We start from the raw sequence: 21,395 nt of genomic DNA, 5'->3' as shown, positions 1-21,395 counted from the left end.
CTCTTAATTGTGTCAGCTTTCAACACCTATTGCTAATTCAATTGGCAGGGACTGACATTTCATGTTTTTGGTACTGTGCTGTGTCAAAGATCAGAGCAAGTGGCTGCCTTTGCACCCTAGGTGAATATCAACCTTTTCTGCCAATTTACATCCATTTGCATTAGTTATTATTATTATTATTATTATTATTATTATTATTATTATTATGCTTACCACTGAGATTTGTCTCCTGATTTTATTGATAAATATCAAGGTCACTTCCACACACAAATTTCTCACCCACATTTTTGTCTTTATCAAAATGTACCATCACTTCTGATAGCAGGAATAATCCAACAGTAAATTTTACCGCAGTCTGGCAAATGAAGGCCAGACTGTGTTGCAAACAAATGACTGTGATTAGGTTATCTTCTTTCTTCCCCATGCCTTGGGCAGTGAGATTTCTGTACGTATTTAACTCTTCTGCAGTTTTAAAAGATTCAAAAGTTTCTCCATGTACCATTCATTTGGATTTCAGAATGTCCTCCCATTCAACAGGCTGTGCTGCACTTTTAGGAATTGTTGGAAATACTGATTGAATTTTGTTCCGAAATTCATTCATCTACAAAAGAGGGTAAAGAAATAAAATTTAACACCATCACATCAGAGTTAGAAACACACTGCGATTTGGACTTAAACAAATTAATATTTTTCCCACTGAAGCAAAGAAGAGTAAAAACTTTGAAGCCCATAAGAAGTCATGATTTTCTGCTTATTGCTGTTTTATTTTACCACATTTCTCTCCTTATTTCCATGAATGAAAAAAAATCATACAAAGACCTTTACTGGTCTCCAGATGGTGATGTCAGAAATAATCCAACAAATTCCTAGCAATATTAAGGCAGATTATTTTGTGGACAAGTGGTTGTGACTGAGTATCTTCTTTCTCCCACATCCCCTGGAGAGTAACATTTCTGTGTATTTAACTCATTTATAATGTTAAAAAATTAGAATTCCTCTATATGCTGTTCAGCTGAATTCAGAATATTATTCCATTTAACAGGATGTGCTATGTTTCTTCTAATCCCTGTGCATCTTCTTTTAGACTAATCATGATTGACCCTAACATCTGAATTAAAAATCAGGACTTACACATCCTAGCTAAATAGGGAAATCTGGTTAGCATTAACTATGGCAACTGTAGTGTTAAGGAAAAGTCAATAGCAAACCTACTCTGAATAATTCTTGCCAAGAAAACTCTGTGATTGAGTCACCATAAGTCGGGAATCAACTTGAAGGTACATAAAAACAAAAACGGTAACTGCAAATACAGAGTTTTGTAAGTACTGTGGCTAAAGCAAACCATGACAGAAAAAAATCCCTAAGTGATAGGGAGGGAGGGAAAGCACAAGCTCATCACATACTTCTGTGTTATTTTTTTAACCATGATTATTCAGCTCTTATTCAAATGTAATAAACACAATAAATTTTTAGTCTCAAAGAGTCTTAAAGAGGCAGGAATTTGACAGGCCATCTGACAGACCAGCTAGGGCAGAGATGAGCCACACGAGGCCACCTGAACCATATGAGGGCCCCCAAGGCCTTTTTGTGGCCTCCAGGACATCCCAGTGGTGTTTTTTTAAAGAAAAAAGTGAAATGGTCTAATACTTGTAAAAAGTATGTATATGTTTCATTTTGCCCTTTGTCAAAAGTCTCTTACAGTTTTCCAAAAAAGTCATAATTATTATTCCTTAGGCTCCTTCTGTATTTAATACTGAGTCTTTTTACTGTGAACCTACAAAACAGGCCATTTCTCTCTCACTTTAGTTCATGGGTGGGGAACTTGTAGCCCTTGAGAGTTTGTTGGACTACAATTCCCATTACCCAGCCACTGGCCATGATGAGTAGGGATGATGGGCATTGAAGTAAAACTACATCCAGAAAGTTATGGATTCCCTATCCTGCCTTTAATATGAGACCATATCTGAATATTGTCTGTGCTGGTTCTAGATTTCAAGGGCCTGGCTGACAACAGGTGGTCTCTTAACTTTGGTGCCATCACTTGTCATCTCGAAGGCCCAATCCACAAAACTACCCATATGGAGTGGGAAGTGAGCATAATTTCTGCTTCTCATATTTTGAATTTAACATTATTGTAAAAATAGAGTGGGTTTGGGGCCCAGAAAGAGAGAAAGAGTGACAGAAACAGACAGAGTCAGAGACTGGAACTAGCTGCAAGGAATTCCCCAAACCACTTCCCAACTCAGTGTAGAAGTTAATGTTTTGTGTTCAATCTCTCAGTGACCTCAGCCTCAGTCCTTCAACAGAAGTCTTGGAAAACTTCACTTATTTAGATTACTATAGTGAGATGCTATGCTGTTAAACAAAAAAGGCAAAGTAAAAACCCTTCCATTTTGGAAGCCTTTAAGAGGTCTATTGTTGTTGTTATTATTGTTGTTGTGTGCCTTCAAGTTGTTTCAACTTAAGGCAAACTTTTCATGAGCTTTTCTTGGGAAGATTTCTTCAGAGGGGTTTTTGCCTTTGCCTCCCTCTGAGGCTGAGAGAGTGTGGTATGCCTAACATCACTCAGTGGGTTTTCATGGCTGAGCGGGGATTCAAACCCTGGTCTCCAGAGCTGAAGTACAATGCTCAAACCACTGCAACACGGTGGTTCTCTCAAGAGGTCTACAGAAAGTTCCAAACTTTTTTTTCTTTTCTTTTGGTAATAATACAAGGCTTAGTCGACCTGGTGTTTTGTTTCAAATGTGTATATTGATGGTTTTGAATAAAAAGTTTGCTGAAACCTGTTAAACTGCTCAGGAACCCATCCCTATACCTGTATTGGGAAACAAGCACCAATGTTAAACTGCCAGTATAATGTGCCTGTGAAAAGAGTTTAGATTTTTGGACCCTGACTCCTGTCTGCTAGTCAAAACAGACAATGAGCTTTTCTTTTTCTGTACTGCATAAAGTAGAGGGAAAGAGCTCTCTGCTAAATTTGCAAGCCTTGAATTTGATGAAAGCACTACAAGGAGAGGCTGTTGATTATATATTCCCACCCACCCTCTACTTCTGGAAATGTCAGACGTGATCACTTTCACCCCAATTATCGGAGCATGCAGAAATACCAATTTAAGATTATGAAACAAGCTATCTTTAATGGCCCCCAAAGAAAAGCATTATTCCGGATCTCAGTCTAAGTGTTAAAATATCTAGACAGCAAACTAGCTATGATGGGGCAGCCACATGCACTTTACACAGATATATCTCATTTGTTTGTAGGGACTGGGGAGGCTTTGTTTTTTTAAAAACATAAACGGAGTGCAAAGGAAGAGAGTACATCATTTCCTGCCTCACTGCTCTCTCTTGCTTCAAGCTATTTTCTCCCTGCTTGAGCCACTTGCGATGCAAGACATGGGTTGAGAGAAAACAGCTTCTGGAAACAGCAGCGCACAAGGAGTTAGGCAGAGTAGGGATTGTATGGCCCTCCAGATGATGGGACTGAAACTTCCAACAGCGTTAGATAGAATATCTGGGGAAGAGAGCTGGAAGCTGCAGTCAAGCAACATCTGATTATTTATAACCTGGCATAAGGTTTATTAAGGCGCGTTACAGACCGCCCGTTGGGGCGGCCTGTAAGCGGCCCTTTCCTCGCTGCATCAGGGCCTCAGCTGGCACAACGGCAGCCCCCGAAGCCCCGATCCGCTGCTTTCCAGGCCGCGGGGAAGCAGCAAAAGGCCACTTCCCCACGGCCTGGAAAGGGGTGTCCTTGGGGCTTCATGCCCCAAGGACACCCAATGGCAGCGGAGAGGAGGAGAAAGGGGCCGCTCGGCCCCTTTCTCCCTTGCGTCCCTGGCGCAGCCATCTAAAGGCTGCGCCAGGGACGCAAACCTCAGAAGGAGCTCCGTTTCGGAGCTCCTTCTTGCGCTGCGGAAAGGGCGCTCTAGGCGCCCTCATGCAGCGCGACGATGTCACGTCTGCACTGCCTCATTTGGAGGCGGCGTGGTGGTGACATCGTAATGGAGGCCCCCATGTAGAATGGGCGCCGCCATTTTGTACGGACTGGGTCCGTACTAGTGTTAGGGGCGTTAAGAAGTGACGCCCCTTTCTAACCCTAGTACGGACCCAGTCTGTACTATTAGGCCTGTCTGTAACGGGCCTAAATTTATTTATTTGTTACATCCTGCCTTCTTTCCCCAAAGGGGATTGAAGGAAGATAAAAGTGGATTTGACAAACTCAAGAATAGGTCTACTGATGTCAGGTCCAGACTATGTGGCAGATTATATCTCTCAATATGAGCCTCTCCAGGCTCTGAGATCCTCACAGAAAAGGCTCTTCTCTCAGCCCCACCACCATCACAAGTACAGTTGTGATAATGTGAGAGAGAACCTTCTCAGTGGCTGCCCCTATGCTCTGGAACCCCTACCTGGGGATGCCAGAATGATCTTCTCCTTGCTATCCACCCACCCATTCATCCACCCACCCATCCATCCAGAGACAAAGACCTTTTTATTCCATCAGGCTTTTAAAACAGAAAGTTTTTAAATAATGGGGTAAGGGTGCTACAGTATCTTGTTTTTAGAGTGAATTGTTTTAATTGCTTTTTTAATCTTTTCATTGTATTTTTAAGTGTAGTTTTAAATCATATTAATATTGTCAGGAGTTCAATCCCATTTTATTGTTCACTTTTTGTATGTTTTTAGCTGTACTGTTTTTTAAAATGTTTTTTAAATGGCCTTGAGTCTCAATTTTGGGAGAAAAGCAGCATGGATGGAAGAATCATCATCATCATCATCATCATCATCATCATCATCATCCTCACCATCTGGTTGTTATGGCTTAAGGAAACCTAAGGTTCAGAAGGACTATACCTTTTCATATGTAGTTTGATCCAATGCTTCGTCTCACTGAAGCAACCACTTAAATTGGGTTATTTTTCATTTTATGTTGAATGATTTTAATGTACTGTATCTTGTTTTCATGTGTTTTAATTTTTGTTTAAATGGTTTTATGTGGTTTAATTTATGTTGTATCCTGAAATCATCATCATGATCATCATCAATCATCATGTGTTTAAGTACATGGTGATGTTTGGTTGATGTACGCACTGTTTTGTTTGTTTGTTTGTTTCTTTAAATGCTGTTCATGTTGCTGTGAGATCCAGCATGGTGCAACAGTTTCATTGTTGGACTACCATTCTGAAGACCAGGGTTCAAATGCCCACTCAGCCATGGAAACCCACAGGTGACCTTGGGTAAGTCACACTCTCTCAGGCTCAGAGGAAGGAAAGGCAAATCTCTCTTAACAAATCTTGCCAAGAAAACCCCATGACAGGTCAGCCTTAGGGTCACTGTAAGTAAGACACGACTTGAAGGCACAAGACAACAACTAATTTTGCTCTGCTTTTACCAATGGGCAGGAATATAAACATTCTAAATAAATACATTTAAATTATCAGCCTCCATTTTAATTGTACATAATGGAAGCACACAATCATGTCTTATTCTTCGCATGTTAACGGTTAATATGTGAGCAAAACAAAGTGATTAGGAATTCTATAATGAAGATGATGAATTATAAGGTTGCACAGTCCCTGCCCACAGTATTGCGGGGAGTGGGGTGGGAATGCATTCACCATCTGGATATGCAACACCAAGAGCAACTTCTGTTTTGTTTTGGGTTTTTTTAGTACAAATATTTTATGACTCATCCTTGCTACAAAACAAGAAACATTATCTGTTTTGTGAAGTGATCACATTTTTGATTTACAGAGGACATCCTGACCAAAAGAGCGTTTTTTTAAAAAAAATTCAGTTCATGTTGTTATTAATTGCCATAAATTATTATGAAATTATGAAATTACAAAAGCTTTGTTCTTGTTTCTTCTCCTTTTAAAAAACAAACAAAACATTAGCAGCAAATAGGCAAAGTTATGTTTCCATGGCTAGGAAATGTTGAAATGGCAACTTTAATTAAACATTAAAATGCATTTCCTTTTAGCTCTGGTTGCCAATACATTACCACAATTTAGTTATAACTATTATAAAACTATCATTATACATTTCTATGAAGTAGTGTTTCTGCTGACAGAATGGAGCTATTATTGTTTGTATGGCAACTAGAAATAAAACTGGGATATAGATTTTGATCATTAGATACATTCCTTTGAAATAACTGATTTGGGAGGATATTTGCAATTATCTTACAATTATTCGAGGGAGGGGGAAATCCAACACAAAATACTTTCCTACATCTGCTGACTCAAGACAGAAGAACCATTGTGTAGTACATTTCTCTCCCTCCCTCCTTCCCTCCCTTCCTAGATAAAATGTGTTCTTTGTTGACCTTAACAACCCTGTCCCAAATATTATCAGATGTATATGGAAACAAAGCAAAGGGCTATATCAGACAAATTTTAAGCACGGCAAGCTGACAGCATGCCAGAAGGGAAAGAGTTCAGATTACACAGTGGCTGGCTACAGTTCTGATTATAGCAATACAGGGTTTCTTTAGCCTTTAATATAATGATCATTTTTAAAAACAAAAAGGCTATTCTGCTATATTAGGGTGGAATAGGGAGCTGTCTGAATGTGTGTGTATTGGTTAAGTATTTCTCCACCCTTCTTTCTACATGAGCATAAGTATAAAAGCTAGCACTAAGGGGCTAAGGGAGAAAAATAGAAAAGGTAATGTTCCAGTAGACTTGGCATGCAGCCATTTTTCATCCTACCTGATAACTTTGTGTATAACACAGTGGTAGCCATTCCTTCCTATACATGTGCCTACATGTCACACATAACTAAACTTCCTAAACTTTGGAATGACCTACCGAAGGAGATCTGTCACATAACATCTCTTGGGGCCTTTAAAAAAGCCATCAAGATGGATCTCTTCCAGCAGGCATTCCCAGACTAATACATGGGCCCTCTCCACTGTCCCACAATGGTGCCTTCTTGACTCTCATTGTAAGAGGGATTAAATTTTATTGTAATGTTTATAGCGATTTTAATAACTGATTTTATGCTGTTCTATTTCAATTGTGAGTTAGGGATTGTGTTATTATTTTACTATGTTTTATTGTTGATTGTAACCCGCCCCAATCCTCTGGGGAGAAGCGGACAATATATAAATATTATTATTAAATATTATTAAAACAGAAGGCATGTGCTTTCTATGTGCACATACTGCAATTTTAGGACTACATGCAAATGGTCTTGCATATCACCTCTTAAAATACCCTTGGCAAATAATACATCATACTGTGTTGGGGAAAAGCTGCAACTAGAGACAGTGAATTTGATACTTGCTACACATTAGGTTTATACACATTTGAGATGTCATAGGAGTTCATGAACTTTCCTGTTAACGTCAAAGAAAATGCATCTAGAGCTAACATCACAAAACTAGAAAGGAAAATTAAAATGTCTTTGGAAAGGTGTCCTTTTAAAAACATGTAGTCTTACTCATTTCCTCTTCACCAGCAGATGGCACTGTGGTTTAACAAAGGCCTTTCCAACACCTTCCAATTTATATCTATAGATGGCATCTTCTTTAACGTGTTCCCACACCGTTCCCTTGCTTTTATTATGTCAAGAACTCCCTTCCTAAAACAGATCTAAGTGCAATTAAGGATATTATATGACTACAGAATATTGCTTGGCTTATATGTAGTTTTTGTTTCTATAAATTCAAGTCTGCACCAAAAAAAGGATTCCTCTTGTTACTGTATTATCTAATTTTGTGTTGTAGAGCCAGCAATCAACCTTAGATTAATAATGTCTTTACCCTGAGTCTTAGATGTGAGTTTGGTGGTACTCCTGAGTCCCTCAGTGTCATTTATTAATTAGATTTCTAACCACATCCAGTCCTTTACTTATATCAGACCTCTTCACGAACAGGCTCAGCATAAATTGTGCAAATGTACTCCTGGCCACTGCTGAAACCTGGGGATAATACACACAGAGATGAATCCTGGAATATATACAAACTGCACATTTTCATCTTAAGGGGAATGTTACTCCACCCAACACAAGATGAATCCTTGTTCCTGGATCTGTCTTGCAACCAGAAGCACTTCTGTCTTGTCTAGATTAAACTTCAATTTGTTCACCGTTACCCTGTTTGTTACTGACACCAAACACTGGTTAAGCACTAAAACACCTTCCTTAAATTAAGAGGGAAAGAAGAGATACGAGTTGGATGTCATCATTAAATTGGTGGCATTAGACCTCAGACTTCAAGACAAGCTTTCCAGCAGTTTCATATACATACTGAACAGCAGGTGCACATAATGGAGCACTAGGAGCTGTCACAGGCCAATTGCCAAGCCCCCTAGCAAAACACTGTGAATATGTCATTCCACCACAGCAGAGCAGTAGCTCAAGCCCCATCTTAGCACCATGGCCCAGAAAAAATATCATGGTTGATTGCATTTCCATCCCATGATCAGGCCTGAAGTCAGTATGACTTCAAGAATCAAGACAACCTGTCTTCTTCAGAAACCACTGGAGCTGAGGGGCTAGGACCTTCCCAAAAAATGGAATACTGGAGGCTGGCTGGTAATTATACACTTCAGTAGGATTCAAAGTGGGCTTTTAAAAAGCAATTTTCAGTTGAGGCACATAGCCTTGCAGGATTGGATCACATTTTATCCATTTAGGCTGATAATACCAGCTGCTGTTCTATGGAGACAGAGAGCACCTGTTGATAGTTACATATGCTCTGGTAACCTTTCAGCTGGATTATTGCAGTGTGCTTTATGTGAGGCTACTTTTGAAAGTACTCAAAAACTTAAATTAATTTGAAAATAGATCTGTTAGGTTAATTATTGGGATGGGTTGATGTGAGATGGGATACAAGTGCTTTGACACAACACTTTCCAGGCCCAACTCAATACACTGGTGTTGATCTATGAAGGTTTGAACATACCAGAGCCACAATATCTCATGGAATATCTCCTCTCATAAATACTTACCCAAACTTTTAGATTATTTTTAGGTGCTCCATTGAAGGATATTATGTGAGTGATAATAACAAGGAAGCCTCAATTATCTTCTGCAAGGAGGCTCACCTGGAGCTGATACTGTTGCCTTTTTAGCACCAGCAAAAGAGATTTCCTTTTTTTCAGCCATTTTAGATCTTTAGCATGCTAATCTACATGTTTTTGTATGGCTTTCTGCCCTCCATTTTACTGCATCCTAGTTTATTCTTTTAGGTTTTTGTAATCCATCCAGGGAACATGGTTTATTGGGCAAGTTAAAATAAATAAAATACAGAATAAAAAAAATCCTTGTTACCATGGCCTGTTACAGACTGCCAAAATAAAGCTGCTTCGGGTCTCTTTGGAGGTATGCTCTTTAAATGATGCATGGGTCCTAAGAGTCCGGAGGTCGCGCCAAAGCCACACTCCATTTCTAAGGACTGGAGTGCAGCTTTGGTGCAGCTCCCGGATTCTTCGGATGCATGCATCATTTAAACAGCATACCTCCAAAGAGACCCGAAGCAGCTTTATTTTGGCAGTCTGTAACAGGCCCATGATTTCTTTCATTCCTCCGCTCTCCTTGCCTCTGTTACTTTTGCTTATCACTTCCCTCCCCTTGATGTCATTATCTTTCCCATTAACAATACATAAGAAGTACGTTTTTAGGAGTTGGAAACAACTGACTTTACTTGCATATTTTATTAAATCATGTAAACACTTATTATACTAAGCTTATATGTCTTCCAGAATTTCTAAAATGCTAAACATTTGTGAAGCAAATTCATAGTACTTACACTGTGAACACCCAAAGCCTTCCAGACAGCAAAACTGATCAATCCTACTCCACACCAGGCATACAGAGAACCCCATCCTAAGGCACGCAAGGCAAGGGACGAACCACTCTCTGGCAAAGCAGCTGTGGCCACCACACCCTAGAAGAATTATTTGTTTAATAAAGTTGAATAAACTTTAGTATGAACACAGACATGAACTTACAGAAAGGAAAGGGAATATTATCATATAACAATTTCCCTCTGCCCCTTAGGATCCCTTTGCATACTGGTATTTCAGACTAACACAGCTATGTCTCCGACGTTTACCAAATATTCATGCTGTTAAAGAAAGAATGCTTCCTGGTGAAAAGCCTAAAACATACATTTGACTGGTTTTCTCTAAGGTATACTATGACAAATTATCGCATGTACAGATCTAAACTGCAGAGTCTTGTACTGTGTTTTGTTGAGTGACAAAAGCTGACAAGTTTTATTTGGATTTTGTGGATTCAAGTCTGCTTTTATCAGCTATATTGGATATGCCACAAGGATTGCTGCTTTCACTGTAACTAAATAATATAGCTATCCTGCTCCTGTTGAATAAAATCAAATTCAAATTGCTTTAAATAATCAGTTTTCTTTAAAGGAATATTAATAATCTGTTATTCTATTAGGATGGCAGGAGCTTCTAGTGGGTAATTCACAGCATTTCTATGTGGCTACAACCCAGAATTTCTTACGACAGCAGCAAAAAATGAACACTTAAACCAGTATAAAATTGGTCTATATTTGTATTGGTGATGAGACTTTTTTTTAAGGGCCATCTTTCACAGCTCTATAGTCCATTAATGGATCTTGTATGGCATTTTAAACTTGTAGAATTCCCTCCCACAGGAGGTTTGATTAGTCCCCTGCCTATTGTCTTTGTGACGTAAAACAACAAATCTCCCTTTATGAGTTCATTAGAGCTCTACGATCATCTGGAAAGGCCCTTCTACCAGCTTCCCAAGCCTGTTCGGTGGGAAAGGGCCTTCTCGGTGACTGCTCCCAGACTTGGGAACACTGCCCCCCTCAAGAGACCAGGATGGCCCCATCCTTGCTTTCTTTCCATCAGTACGTCAAATCATTTTAATGCTATCAGGCTTTTGCAAACTGACTACAGTTGGGCTTTTAATACTGTGCAGTACTTTTTTAAAAAAGTTGTATATATAGTATTGATTAATTTTAATACAGTATTTTAATGTCTAATATTTTAACTTAATTAATTGTTGAATTACACTTTAAATTCTTCTTTATATTTACACTTTTATTAATGCTTTTGTATAGTTTTTAATTCACATTGTCTTAAATATGTTGTTAGCCAATTTGAGTCCCATTATTGGGAGAAAAGCAGGATATAAATTAATATAATAACAACAATAATAAATAGTTTTTTTTTTCAAAACTCTAAATTATATCAGCTAAAACACACTGAAACAAAGTAAAAAGATAAAAGCTTAATACACTCCATGAGAAAAATTATTCGGCCACAGTAACCTAAAGCCAAAATCCTGCTTTAGTAAAAAGGTCTTTTTTGTGCCTTCAAATCACTTCTGGCTTAGTGATTTCTTGGCAGTTTTCTTCAGAGGGTGTTTGCCATTGCCATCTTCTGAGGCTGAGGCACTGTGACTTGCCCAAGGTCACCCAGCAAGATTCAAACCCTGCTCTCCAGGGCCATAGTCCAACACTGAAACACTAAACCATGCTGGCTCTCATAAAGGGAGATACAGTCCTTCAAATAACCTGCACTCAAGCTATATAGGGCTTTACAAGTCAAAAACACTTTGAAGTGTTTCTGGAAATGGGACCAGCAACCAGAGGAGCTGGTGCAACAAGGGAGCTGTGTGTTCCCTGTAACCAGCTCTACTTAACAATCTGGCTGCGGCTCTTTGGGACAACTGAAATCTCTGAGCACTTTTCAAAGATAGCATCATGTTGGATGCATTACAGTAATTCAAAGGGGACATAATCAAGGCATGTACTACTATGGCCAGATTTATTTTTTTTAAAAAAAAATATTTTGTATCAAGTAGGTTTTTACTGTATTTTGTTTTTAACCTTGCTTCTTTGTGCCAGGAGAAAAGTGGGATAAAAATGAAACAAAATAAATGCTCTTGTCTTTATTTATTTACTTTGCAATTTGAAGGAATACTGGACCTTTAAATAATTATTCAACAATTTCAACATGGAAAAGTATTTTACAGGTACAGCCAAGACAGCTGCAAGATTAACACAAACCACCTGACTGGTTTGCAGTCACAGTCTATTATGCTCACATTAAATTTAAACTGCTAAAGATCTTGACTGGAATCAAGTGTTGTAAGAGAGGATCTCCTTTAGCACACTGGCCCCTTCTGCCCCATCTCCCTACCCGCCTGCCTTCCATCCTACCCAGTAAGGTTCCACAGGTCTCCCAGTTCTTCAGAGCAGATTTTGAGAGCCTACCAGGAGTTTCACTGGGCAAATGGTATTGCTCTCTTGTACTCCACTGGCAGAAATTGCTTAATCTGCAGAATAAGACAATCAGATCCTTGCTCTTACAATTTGTACAATCTCTCATAAATCTCCATATCCATACTAAAAACAGATACAGTTTGTTTTGCTATATAAATAAGGCTAAAGGGGGTGGGGGGGGGAACATATGAAATTAGAATTCTTTTTACTTTGTATTATGGTATAAAAAGACACTGTGTGTTTTCAAGGAGATTTACAATGGGGATTTTTGTCCAGAATGTTACATAAAATGAAACTTTAAAAAGCAATAACTGAAGAGTTGACTTGGGTTTAGGGTGTTGGCACATGAGGTAATTCCTCAGGGATATTCAGATATACTGTTGTTTACAGGAAAATGCATCATATGATGTGTACAAAAGCTATTTAAACCCTCTAGTGATTAACAAATCACTAGAAAACACATTTTGGCGTTTCCCCAGTTCTTCAGCACAGAAGAAAAGATCTCATTGATAAAAGGAAGACAAGATGCTATTTTAGAGGAGTGATTTTAGTCATATGTTACTTGCTGTCTCTACAGGCCAGGGTTTCTTTTATTAACTTAAGGCACTTTTCTGTATTTAAATAATAACAAAAATTATAAATAGAGTATCTGATGTGAAAAACAGAAATTTGTTCTGTTATTTCTATATTATCATTATATTTATTTATATCCCGCCCTTCTCCCAAGGCTGGGACTCAGGGCGGTTTACAACATTAAAAAAACACCATATACATAAAAACATACAAAAATAGTATATTAAAATAGAATTGATTTTTAGTAGTAGTAGCATATAGTAACAATATGCCTCCTTATATTAAATTCAGACTCCATTTTTAAACCAGGTTATTCATCATAACTGATCTTTTAAAATTAAAATATCATTTTTAGCTTTGAAAAAAATTACACAGTACACTGATTTTAGTCTACTCTGCCCAGCCTCCACTTTACAATTATGGCCGTGTTACCTTATTTAAAAAGTAACAAGTCTTCTTTTCTCCAAAAGATTATCAGCAACCAGACTATAAAATCATTATGAAGCTGTATCTTTTTGAACCAGAAGTTTAAAATAAACTAACCTTATTGAACCAGTTAGGATTTTTCTTTTTTGCCATGGCAAGTGTTGTACCAAAACCTGCTAGAATTCCTGCCGTTGCAACTGTAGTAAGAAAAATGCCACCTGCCAATACAGAGAAAATAGCAAGAATAAAACAAATCATAGGCCTTTTATTGTAGTGAAAAGAAATTAAGCAGCACATAGACTGAAAATGGACCAAGCACAATTATTTCATTATTTGAAATTAAGGATCATTAGTGCTCAACATACTGAAGGAAGGAATGGAAAACTGCCAAAATCTGTTGCGTGTTACAGCTTGTCAAGATCAGAGACACCTTAAATTTCTGAACTGCTTTGTAAACTCTCATAGAATCATAGAGTTGGAAGAGACCACAGGGGCCATCCAGTCCAACCCCCTGCCATGCAGGAAATCCAAATCAAAGCATCCCCAACAGATGGCCATCTAGCCTCTGCTTAAAGACCTCCAAGGAAGGAGACTCCACTACACTCCGAGGGAGTTTGTTCCACTGTCGAACAGCCCTTACTGTCAGGAAGTTCTTCCTAATGTTGAGGTGGAATCTCTTTTCCTGTAGCTTGCATCCATTGTTCCGGGTACTGTTCTCTGGAGCAGCAGAAAACAAACTTGTTCCCTCCTCAATGTGACATCCTTTCAAATATTTAAACAGGGCTATTATATCACCTCTTAACCTTCTCTTCTCCAGGCTAAACATCCCCAGCTCCCTGAGTCGTTCCTCATAGGGCAAGGTTTCCAGACCTTTCACCATTTTAGTCGCCCTCCTCTGGACACGCTCCAGTTTCTCAATGTCCTTTTTGAATTGTGGTGCCCAGAACTGGACACAATATTCCAGGTGGGGCCTGACCAGAGCAGAATACAATGGCACAATTACTTCTCTTGATCTAGACACTATACTTTTATTGATGCAGCCTAAAATTGTATTGGCCTTTTTAGCTGCCGCATCACACTGTTGACTCATGTTCAACTTATGGTCTACTTGGACTCCTAGATCTCTTTCACATGTACTTTCATTCAGCAATGTGTCTTCCAACCTATATCTGTGCATTTCATTTTTCTGCCCTAAGTGCAGTACCTTACATTTCTCTGTGTTGAATTTCATTTTGTTAGCTTTGGCCCAGCTTTCTAGTCTATTCAGATCATTTTGAATGTTGGTCCTGTCCTCTGGAGTATTAACTATTCCTCCTAATTTGGTGTCATCTGCAAATTTGATAAGTGTGCTCCCAATTCTGTCATCCAGGTCATTGATAAAGATGTTGAATAACACTGGGCCCAGGACAGAGCCCCATGGGACCCCACTGGTCACTTCTCTCCAGGCTGAAAAAGAGCCATTGTTGAGCAACCTTTGGGTTTGGCCGGTCAACCAATTACAGATCCATTTAACAGTTACTCTATCTAAGGTTTGACCAGTATACAGTGGACCCTTGTTATACGCTGGGGTTTGGTTCGTTCCAAGATCCCCCATGGATAACAAAATCCGTGGATGCTCAAGTCCCATTAAATATAATGGCATAGCAAAACGGTGCCCTTATAAAAAATGGAAAATCAAGGTTTGATATTTGAAATTTATACTTTTTTTGAACATTTTCAAATTGTGGATGCTTGAATCAGTGTATAAAAAATCCGTGCATAAGAAGGGCAGACTGTACAGTGGTACCTCGGGATACGAAATACCCAGGTTACGAAATTTTCAGGATACGAAAAAAACCCATAGGAAATTATTGTTCCGGGTTGCGAAAGTTTTTTCGGGTTACGAAAAAACTTTTGGTGCTTTTCTGCACGATTTCACACGGAATCGCGGCTTTTCCCCATTAGCGCCTATGGCGATTCGGCTTGCGAAGGCTTTTCGGGTTACGAACGGCGCCCCGGAACGAATTAATTTCGTAACCCGGGGCACCACTGTATAAGCAAATTCAGGGTAGGAGTGGGAAATGCCTAGTCTTTTACACCTTGTCATCACCAAGGCAGCCTCTGCATACCTCCTTTCCTTCCTTCTAAAAGAAGACACAATTTTATTTTATACAGCGGTGATTCTTAATCTTAGGACTGGGGACCCATGGTGGGGGGGAGTGCAACATCTTCACAGGCTGTTTAGTCCATGTCCTCCCCGCAGCAGAGCAGCGACATAACAGGAGCCAAGGCTGGCTGGCTGGGCCTGTGGGTTGCCATTCAATCTGCTTCAACCACAAATTGGTGGGGAAAAGCAGAAGTAAAGTTCTCTCTCCTCCTCTGGCACTCTGAAGGAAGGTTTTACAGATGGTGTAATTGTTAACAATTCAATGTCTAGGTATATTATTATTATTATTATTATTAGGGATATAAATCTTGTGTTAATTCTGGGGGGCGGGTCCTGTGGCAACAAAATATATTTAAAGGATGTCCCTGGTAGTGAAAAGGTTAAGAACCATTGTTATACAGCATCAAATATCATCAGAACATGTGTTGGCATTTGAAAAGGTCATGCCACACACAGCACTTAGGTTTCTAGCTTTGCGCCTTTGATGCCTGCCAGACCAATCTTCTAAATCCTTTCAACTCTCCAGTACATCTGTAATTTGGTGAACCAAATGTTCTGAGTGCATCCAGTTCTCCCATAGTAGATGTAGACAGATGTGCCAATCAGCAAAAATGGTGATCTCTCAATGCTTTGTGTTGTTAACTGCTTTCAAGATGACTTCAACTCGTGGCAACCCTACGAATAAGAGACCTCCAAGTCATCCTATTATCATCAGCCCTGCTGAGGTTTGGCAAACTCAGGGCTCTGGCTTCACTGAGTGAGTGGCTCTTCCTCTTTTCCTACTGCCTTCTACCTTGCCAAACATGATTGTTCTTTCTACTGGTCCATAAACATAAATAATCTTAAATGAACTCAATGTGGCATATTTCCTGCACTGAACACAGAAAAATATCCAAGGGGAAACTATACTACACTTTTCTAGGGATCATTTTTGCACACTCACTTTGAAGCTGCCATGTGTGGGCTACACATAAAACAAAATTTCTTTACAACTATCGCGTACAGAAAAAAGATACCGTGTTTTGTTAAATCCCCTTCCAAAGAAAGATAGAATCAGTATTTCCACTTTTTATCCCTCTTCCCTCCAACAGTGCAGCTAGGGAAGGACTTTGGGGCTGAAGTATATAGGGCCTCACAGTCCAGTCTCCTGCCCTGAGAATAGCAGGTGATGGGAGCACCAAGTAGCACCAGCATCAGATCCCCTGGGTGACAATGAGTATTATTGTTGATGTTGTTGTCATATGCCTTAAATGCCCTGGCTCAGTTGTAAGGAATCCTGGGAACTGTAGTTTTATGAGACATTTAGCCTTCTCTGTCAGAGAGCTCTCTGGGGCCACTACAAACTACAATTCCCAGTATTACATAGCACAGAGCTGGGGCAGTTAAAGCAGTTTCAAACTGGATTATTTCCGCAGTGTGTTCTAAGGGTGCATCCACATTGCAGAAATAACACCGGTTTGACACCGCTTTATCCGCCCTTGCTCCATGCTATGGAATTCTTGGAACGATTGGCTGCATTCACACTACAAAAAAATAATCCGGTTTGCCACTACTTTAACTGCCACAGCCCAGTGCTATGGGATTCTGGGAACTGTGGCTTCTTGTGGCCCCAGAGCCCTCTCTCACAGAGGCTAAGTTGTCTCACAAAACTACAGCTCCCAGAATCCCATAGCACTGAGCTGTGGCAGTTAAAATGGTGTCAAATTGGATGCAGTCATATTAGGCTGCATCCACACTGGGGAAATAACCCGGTTTGGCACCGCTTTAAGTCGTTGTCTGGCTCTGGGCTATGGAATTCTGGGAGCTGGAGTTTGTTGTGGGGCCCAGAGCGGAGCCCACAACAAACTCCAACTCCCAGAATTCCATAGCCTAGAGCCAGACAAAGTTAAAGCGGTGCCAAACCGGGTTATTTCCCCAGTGTGGATGCAACCTATAAACAAACACGCAAAGAAACCGACGCAGAAACACCGTTCCTGCAAAAGCCAAAGCCTTCATAGACTAAAAAGAAACATCCGCGCTGCTTCCCCTCCTTTTTTAAAACGTATTCATAGCTTTAGTCAGCAGCGATGGTTCCCCAAAAACTGTGGGCCTTTTACGCGCTTTCGGACTCCATCTCCCAGAATGCAAGGCTATTGGCCACCATGGCTGAGGCTTCTGGGAGATGGAGTCCGAAACAAAGCTATGAAAGGGCCCTCAGTTTGGAGGAGGGAGCAGCAGGACTTTAGGCCCAGTGGCTTAGTCCCTTCCCGCCCAAGGGAGGACCTTTGACGAGGAAGAACCGCTGCTTCTGCGTCTCATCCTCCGGCGAGGCCTGGCCTCTCCCCCGCTCCGCGGCCTCGCCTGGGACCATGGCCCCGCTGCCTCTAGGGCCTTCTCTCCGGCAACCGCAGGCCTTGGAGGAGGAGAAGGCCCGCCTTGCTTCCCTTCGTGGGAGGAGGAAGGCGGGGGATAATAATAATAAGTCCTTCAGATAAATACAGTAAAATGGGACTCACACAAGAGCAAGGCCTGGCCCTTTTTCTCCTCCTGAAATACGTCCTCCATTTTCCAGGACCCGTCCTACATTTCATTACCTTCTGCCCAGGAATCCACCAAACAGTGATACCTTTTATTGGTATCGAAATGTTGGTTTATATTGGTTCCAAAATGTCCTCCATTTTCTGAGTGCGGCTAAGAAGCATGGGTTTACATTTCTATAAGGGTTTTTAGCTTCCCTATATTTTTCTTGCATGTCCTCCATTTTGAACATGGCTAAGAAGCATGGATTTAACGTTTTTAGGAGGGCTTTTAGCTTTTATTTGGTCGTGTCACTCTATTTTTCTTTAATGTTCTCCATTTTGCGCATGGCTGAGAAGCACAGGTTTGTATTTCTAGGAGGGTTTTTAGCTTTTATTTGATCATATATATATATATATATATATATATATATATGAATCTAAATATGTATATAAAGGAATAATGTATATAACTTATAGGTCAAAATAAAATAACCCCCACTGTAAAACTTCAGTATGCATCTAAGCAGAGGAATCCTAAATCCTGAACTGTTTCCCAGGGCTGTTCACATGTTAGATTCAAGACACGTGCAAACTCCCAGGTATCTGTTATGTACAAAGTAGAGCTAATGGAGGGCCTGGCCTTTTCCTACATCATTAGCAGACATGGTTGAAGCAATTCCCTTTTCCTGGCAAGGGGGCAAGGCACGTTTCACTTTCTGAAACAGTTTCATAGTAATGAGCTTTAGGGTTGAGGAGAGGTGACACAGAGAGGAAAGCGTCACATTTATAAACATTAAATTATTTTTGAAAGCTCATTGCCACTGTTGTATGTGTTATTTCTAGTGAAGATAATGATTTCTGCCACTTTGAGGACAATTCGTATCCAACATCTTCGCCCAGAAGCAAGTGCTAGTGAGTTCAACAGGACTTCTAGCTAAATAGGAGAAGGCGTGTTACCTTTAATGTGTTGGATAGTCATTTTTACATTAATAATTTTCCTCTATGGGAGAAAAATACTAAACTTCTCTGAAGATGCCAGCCACAGATGCTGGTGAAACATCAGGAAGAAACTCTTCTAGAACATGGCCACATAGCCCAAAAAAACCATTAAAAACTATAAAAATACTAAAGTGTTCAAATAATTTGAATTAGAACTCCTCTGTTGTCTTAGGGCAGCCAAATAATATTGAAAGAACATGCAGTTCATTCATTGTGATTTTCAAGCATTGCCTCCCACTTCAGCATCCTCTGATCCCTAAAAGGCCTTTCCTTGATGTTGACTTATACTAAGAAAAGGGGGGGGGGGTGCATCCACATTGCAGAAATAATACAGTTGGATACCACTTTAACTCCCATGGCTCAATGCCATGGAATTATGGAAACTGCAAGATATTTAGTCAGAGTTCTGCTGCCATAACAAAATACAATTCCCAGAATGCTGTGGCATTGAGCCATGGTAATTAAAGTGTCAAACCGGAATGTCTCTGCAGTACAAATGCTGCCAGTGATGTTGCTATTGCTGCAGCTGCCCTAGTAGCAAGGAAGATTTTATTTTTATTTTATATTAATTTTATTGGAAATTGTTTCAGCTCAGTTCCATAGTGGCATGCTACCCAAATAGGTAAGATATTTCTTTGCCAGCCCAAAGATTAAAGAACCTCCTAGAATTACCATTTCAGACATCTACAATAATTCTGTTTTTCCTGTAACAATTTCTTTTGAGTTTTCTTCTTTCTTCTCCTGTTCCTTCCATGGATGTTTTGTCCAGCAGATCTGAGGTCTCAGACATAGTGATTTATAAGGATGAGACTCTCTTCTTATTGCTATAGTCCTATTCCTGTTATTGGTCATCTCTGTGATAAATGCACTGTTTCTTGCAGTCAGCAATTCACTAATAATCCATTTCACTAGCTTTCTTCAAGTGATTGATGAACTTCTGGTGAAGCCCGGCAATGAAATAAATTCCTTAACAGCAATAGTGTCACACAGACTGCCACATTCACAATAGTGGCTGAAAATGGGAGTATGACCATTCAAAATGCTTGTTAAGTGTCCTTCAGAAGTAACACCACAAGTTTGTTTTATAATTAGAAGATGAGTCTAAATGTAATCTATCAGATGTGTAAACATTCAATTAATCTTGCTTATTTAACATAAAAAAGCATTCAGTACATCTGTACTCAGCAGAAAACTTTGTTTATACTTTAGTTGAGATTGTTAACTGGAAAAAACATATTTATGGTTCCCAATACAGTAAATACTGCACAAGGACAGAACAGATAGCATGATACTCAAGAGATCTGTGAGGAATTTCTGAGAACAGCTATTGTGTAAATGGACCCCTCAGGTGTAGAGCAGTCATGGACAATGTATGGCTTTCCATTTTCTGTTTCGCATCAGCCTGAACCTGAATGGCCAATGGCAAAAATGTTGGGAGATATACTTTCAACAAAATCTGAAGGGCTATACCCTGCTCCCCCCCCCCCCCCGCCCACACACATAGATATGCATACAGAGAATTGGGAATATTATTCGTTAGTACATACTGCATGTCTCCCACTTAGATAGCAGATTACAAATGGTTCAGACTTGTTATATAGGATGCTTGTGCCAAGAAGATTGTTGGCAGAGCACTAGCAACCTTCCAGTAATCAATTCAAGAGTTTGAATGAACATTCCTCTGAATAATACTTCCAGCATCTAAGGAGATCAAAAGGCTATGAAATGCAAAAAGTACATCAATATGTTAGGAGCAAGCACAACAGCTGTAATTAGCAACACTAGGGCCCTCTTCTCCCTGGGTCTCATCTACCCTCCAACTGCCCCAATTTGGCAGGGACAGTCCTGATTAATCCTCTGTCATTCCCATTTTCAACTGCTTTTAAAATGTCTCATGTTGCTCTCCCCCATTATTTCTCCCTTTTGCCCTCTGCTTATTTCACTCACTGCAAACTGAGTTCAAAGTGCAAAAGCAGTTGGCACTCAAATAACACAGTGACGGGAGGAAATGAGGGACTCAAATATTGCAAACTGGTTTCAGTCCACATAGACAGACAGACACACACACACACACACACACACACACACACACACACATATGGATGGGAAAAAACATGGGAGTTCAAATCAATAGCAGTCAATGTGCTGCTCTGTGCACATGCCTGCATCATTGTGCCCATGGGTGCATGCTGCCATTGACTAATATGGAGCAGGGCAATTCATGGGAGCTCCAAACCATGGATGACTGTCCTGCCAGTATGATAGGCCCACTGCATAATGAGCTTCATGAAAATCTGCCTTTAGTTGCTCTTTGGAGGTTTCAGATGGTACAGAAAATATCATCCTGCCAGTGGCAGGCAGCTTTGGGATGTCGTTTCATCCTGAAACTCACTGTTATCAGTGTTGAAACTTAGGGCCCGTTCCTACTATGATTCAAAGTGATTTGCTCATCACTTTATATGTGCCTCATTCACACTGGAAATGGTTTCAGATGCCACTGCGATAGTTCAGACTCGCTTTAAAGTGA

The 21,395-nt window shown here is 40.0% G+C and overlaps 1 protein-coding gene across 2 annotated transcripts; it reads right to left on the bottom strand.

Moving 5' to 3' along the window:
• Positions 1 to 216: 216 nt before the first annotated feature.
• Positions 217 to 17,985, bottom strand: LOC149310974 (transmembrane protein 242-like). 2 transcript variants are annotated; one of them, XM_089530134.1, is made up of 4 exons: positions 17,945 to 17,985; positions 13,343 to 13,443; positions 9,755 to 9,892; positions 217 to 601 (listed from the first exon to the last, which is right to left on the bottom strand). In XM_089530134.1, the coding sequence occupies exons 2-4, from the start codon at positions 13,376 to 13,378 to the stop codon at positions 503 to 505; spliced, it is 273 nt and encodes a 90-aa protein (XP_089386260.1). In that variant the 5' UTR covers positions 13,379 to 13,443; positions 17,945 to 17,985; the 3' UTR covers positions 217 to 502. The 2 variants fall into 2 exon arrangements, with proteins under 2 accessions (XP_089386260.1, XP_089386259.1); XM_089530133.1 differs by lacking the exon at positions 17,945 to 17,985 and adding an exon at positions 17,634 to 17,799.
• Positions 17,986 to 21,395: the final 3,410 nt, after the last annotated feature.

Source organism: Sceloporus occidentalis, unplaced genomic scaffold, assembly GCF_023333645.1.
Source record: "Sceloporus occidentalis isolate IW3139 unplaced genomic scaffold, rSceOcc1.0.p SCAF_6, whole genome shotgun sequence".
NCBI classification, from domain to species: Eukaryota; Metazoa; Chordata; class Lepidosauria; order Squamata; family Phrynosomatidae; genus Sceloporus; species Sceloporus occidentalis.
Note: the sequence above shows the minus strand (reverse complement) of the source record. Positions and strands in the feature narration are given on the sequence as shown.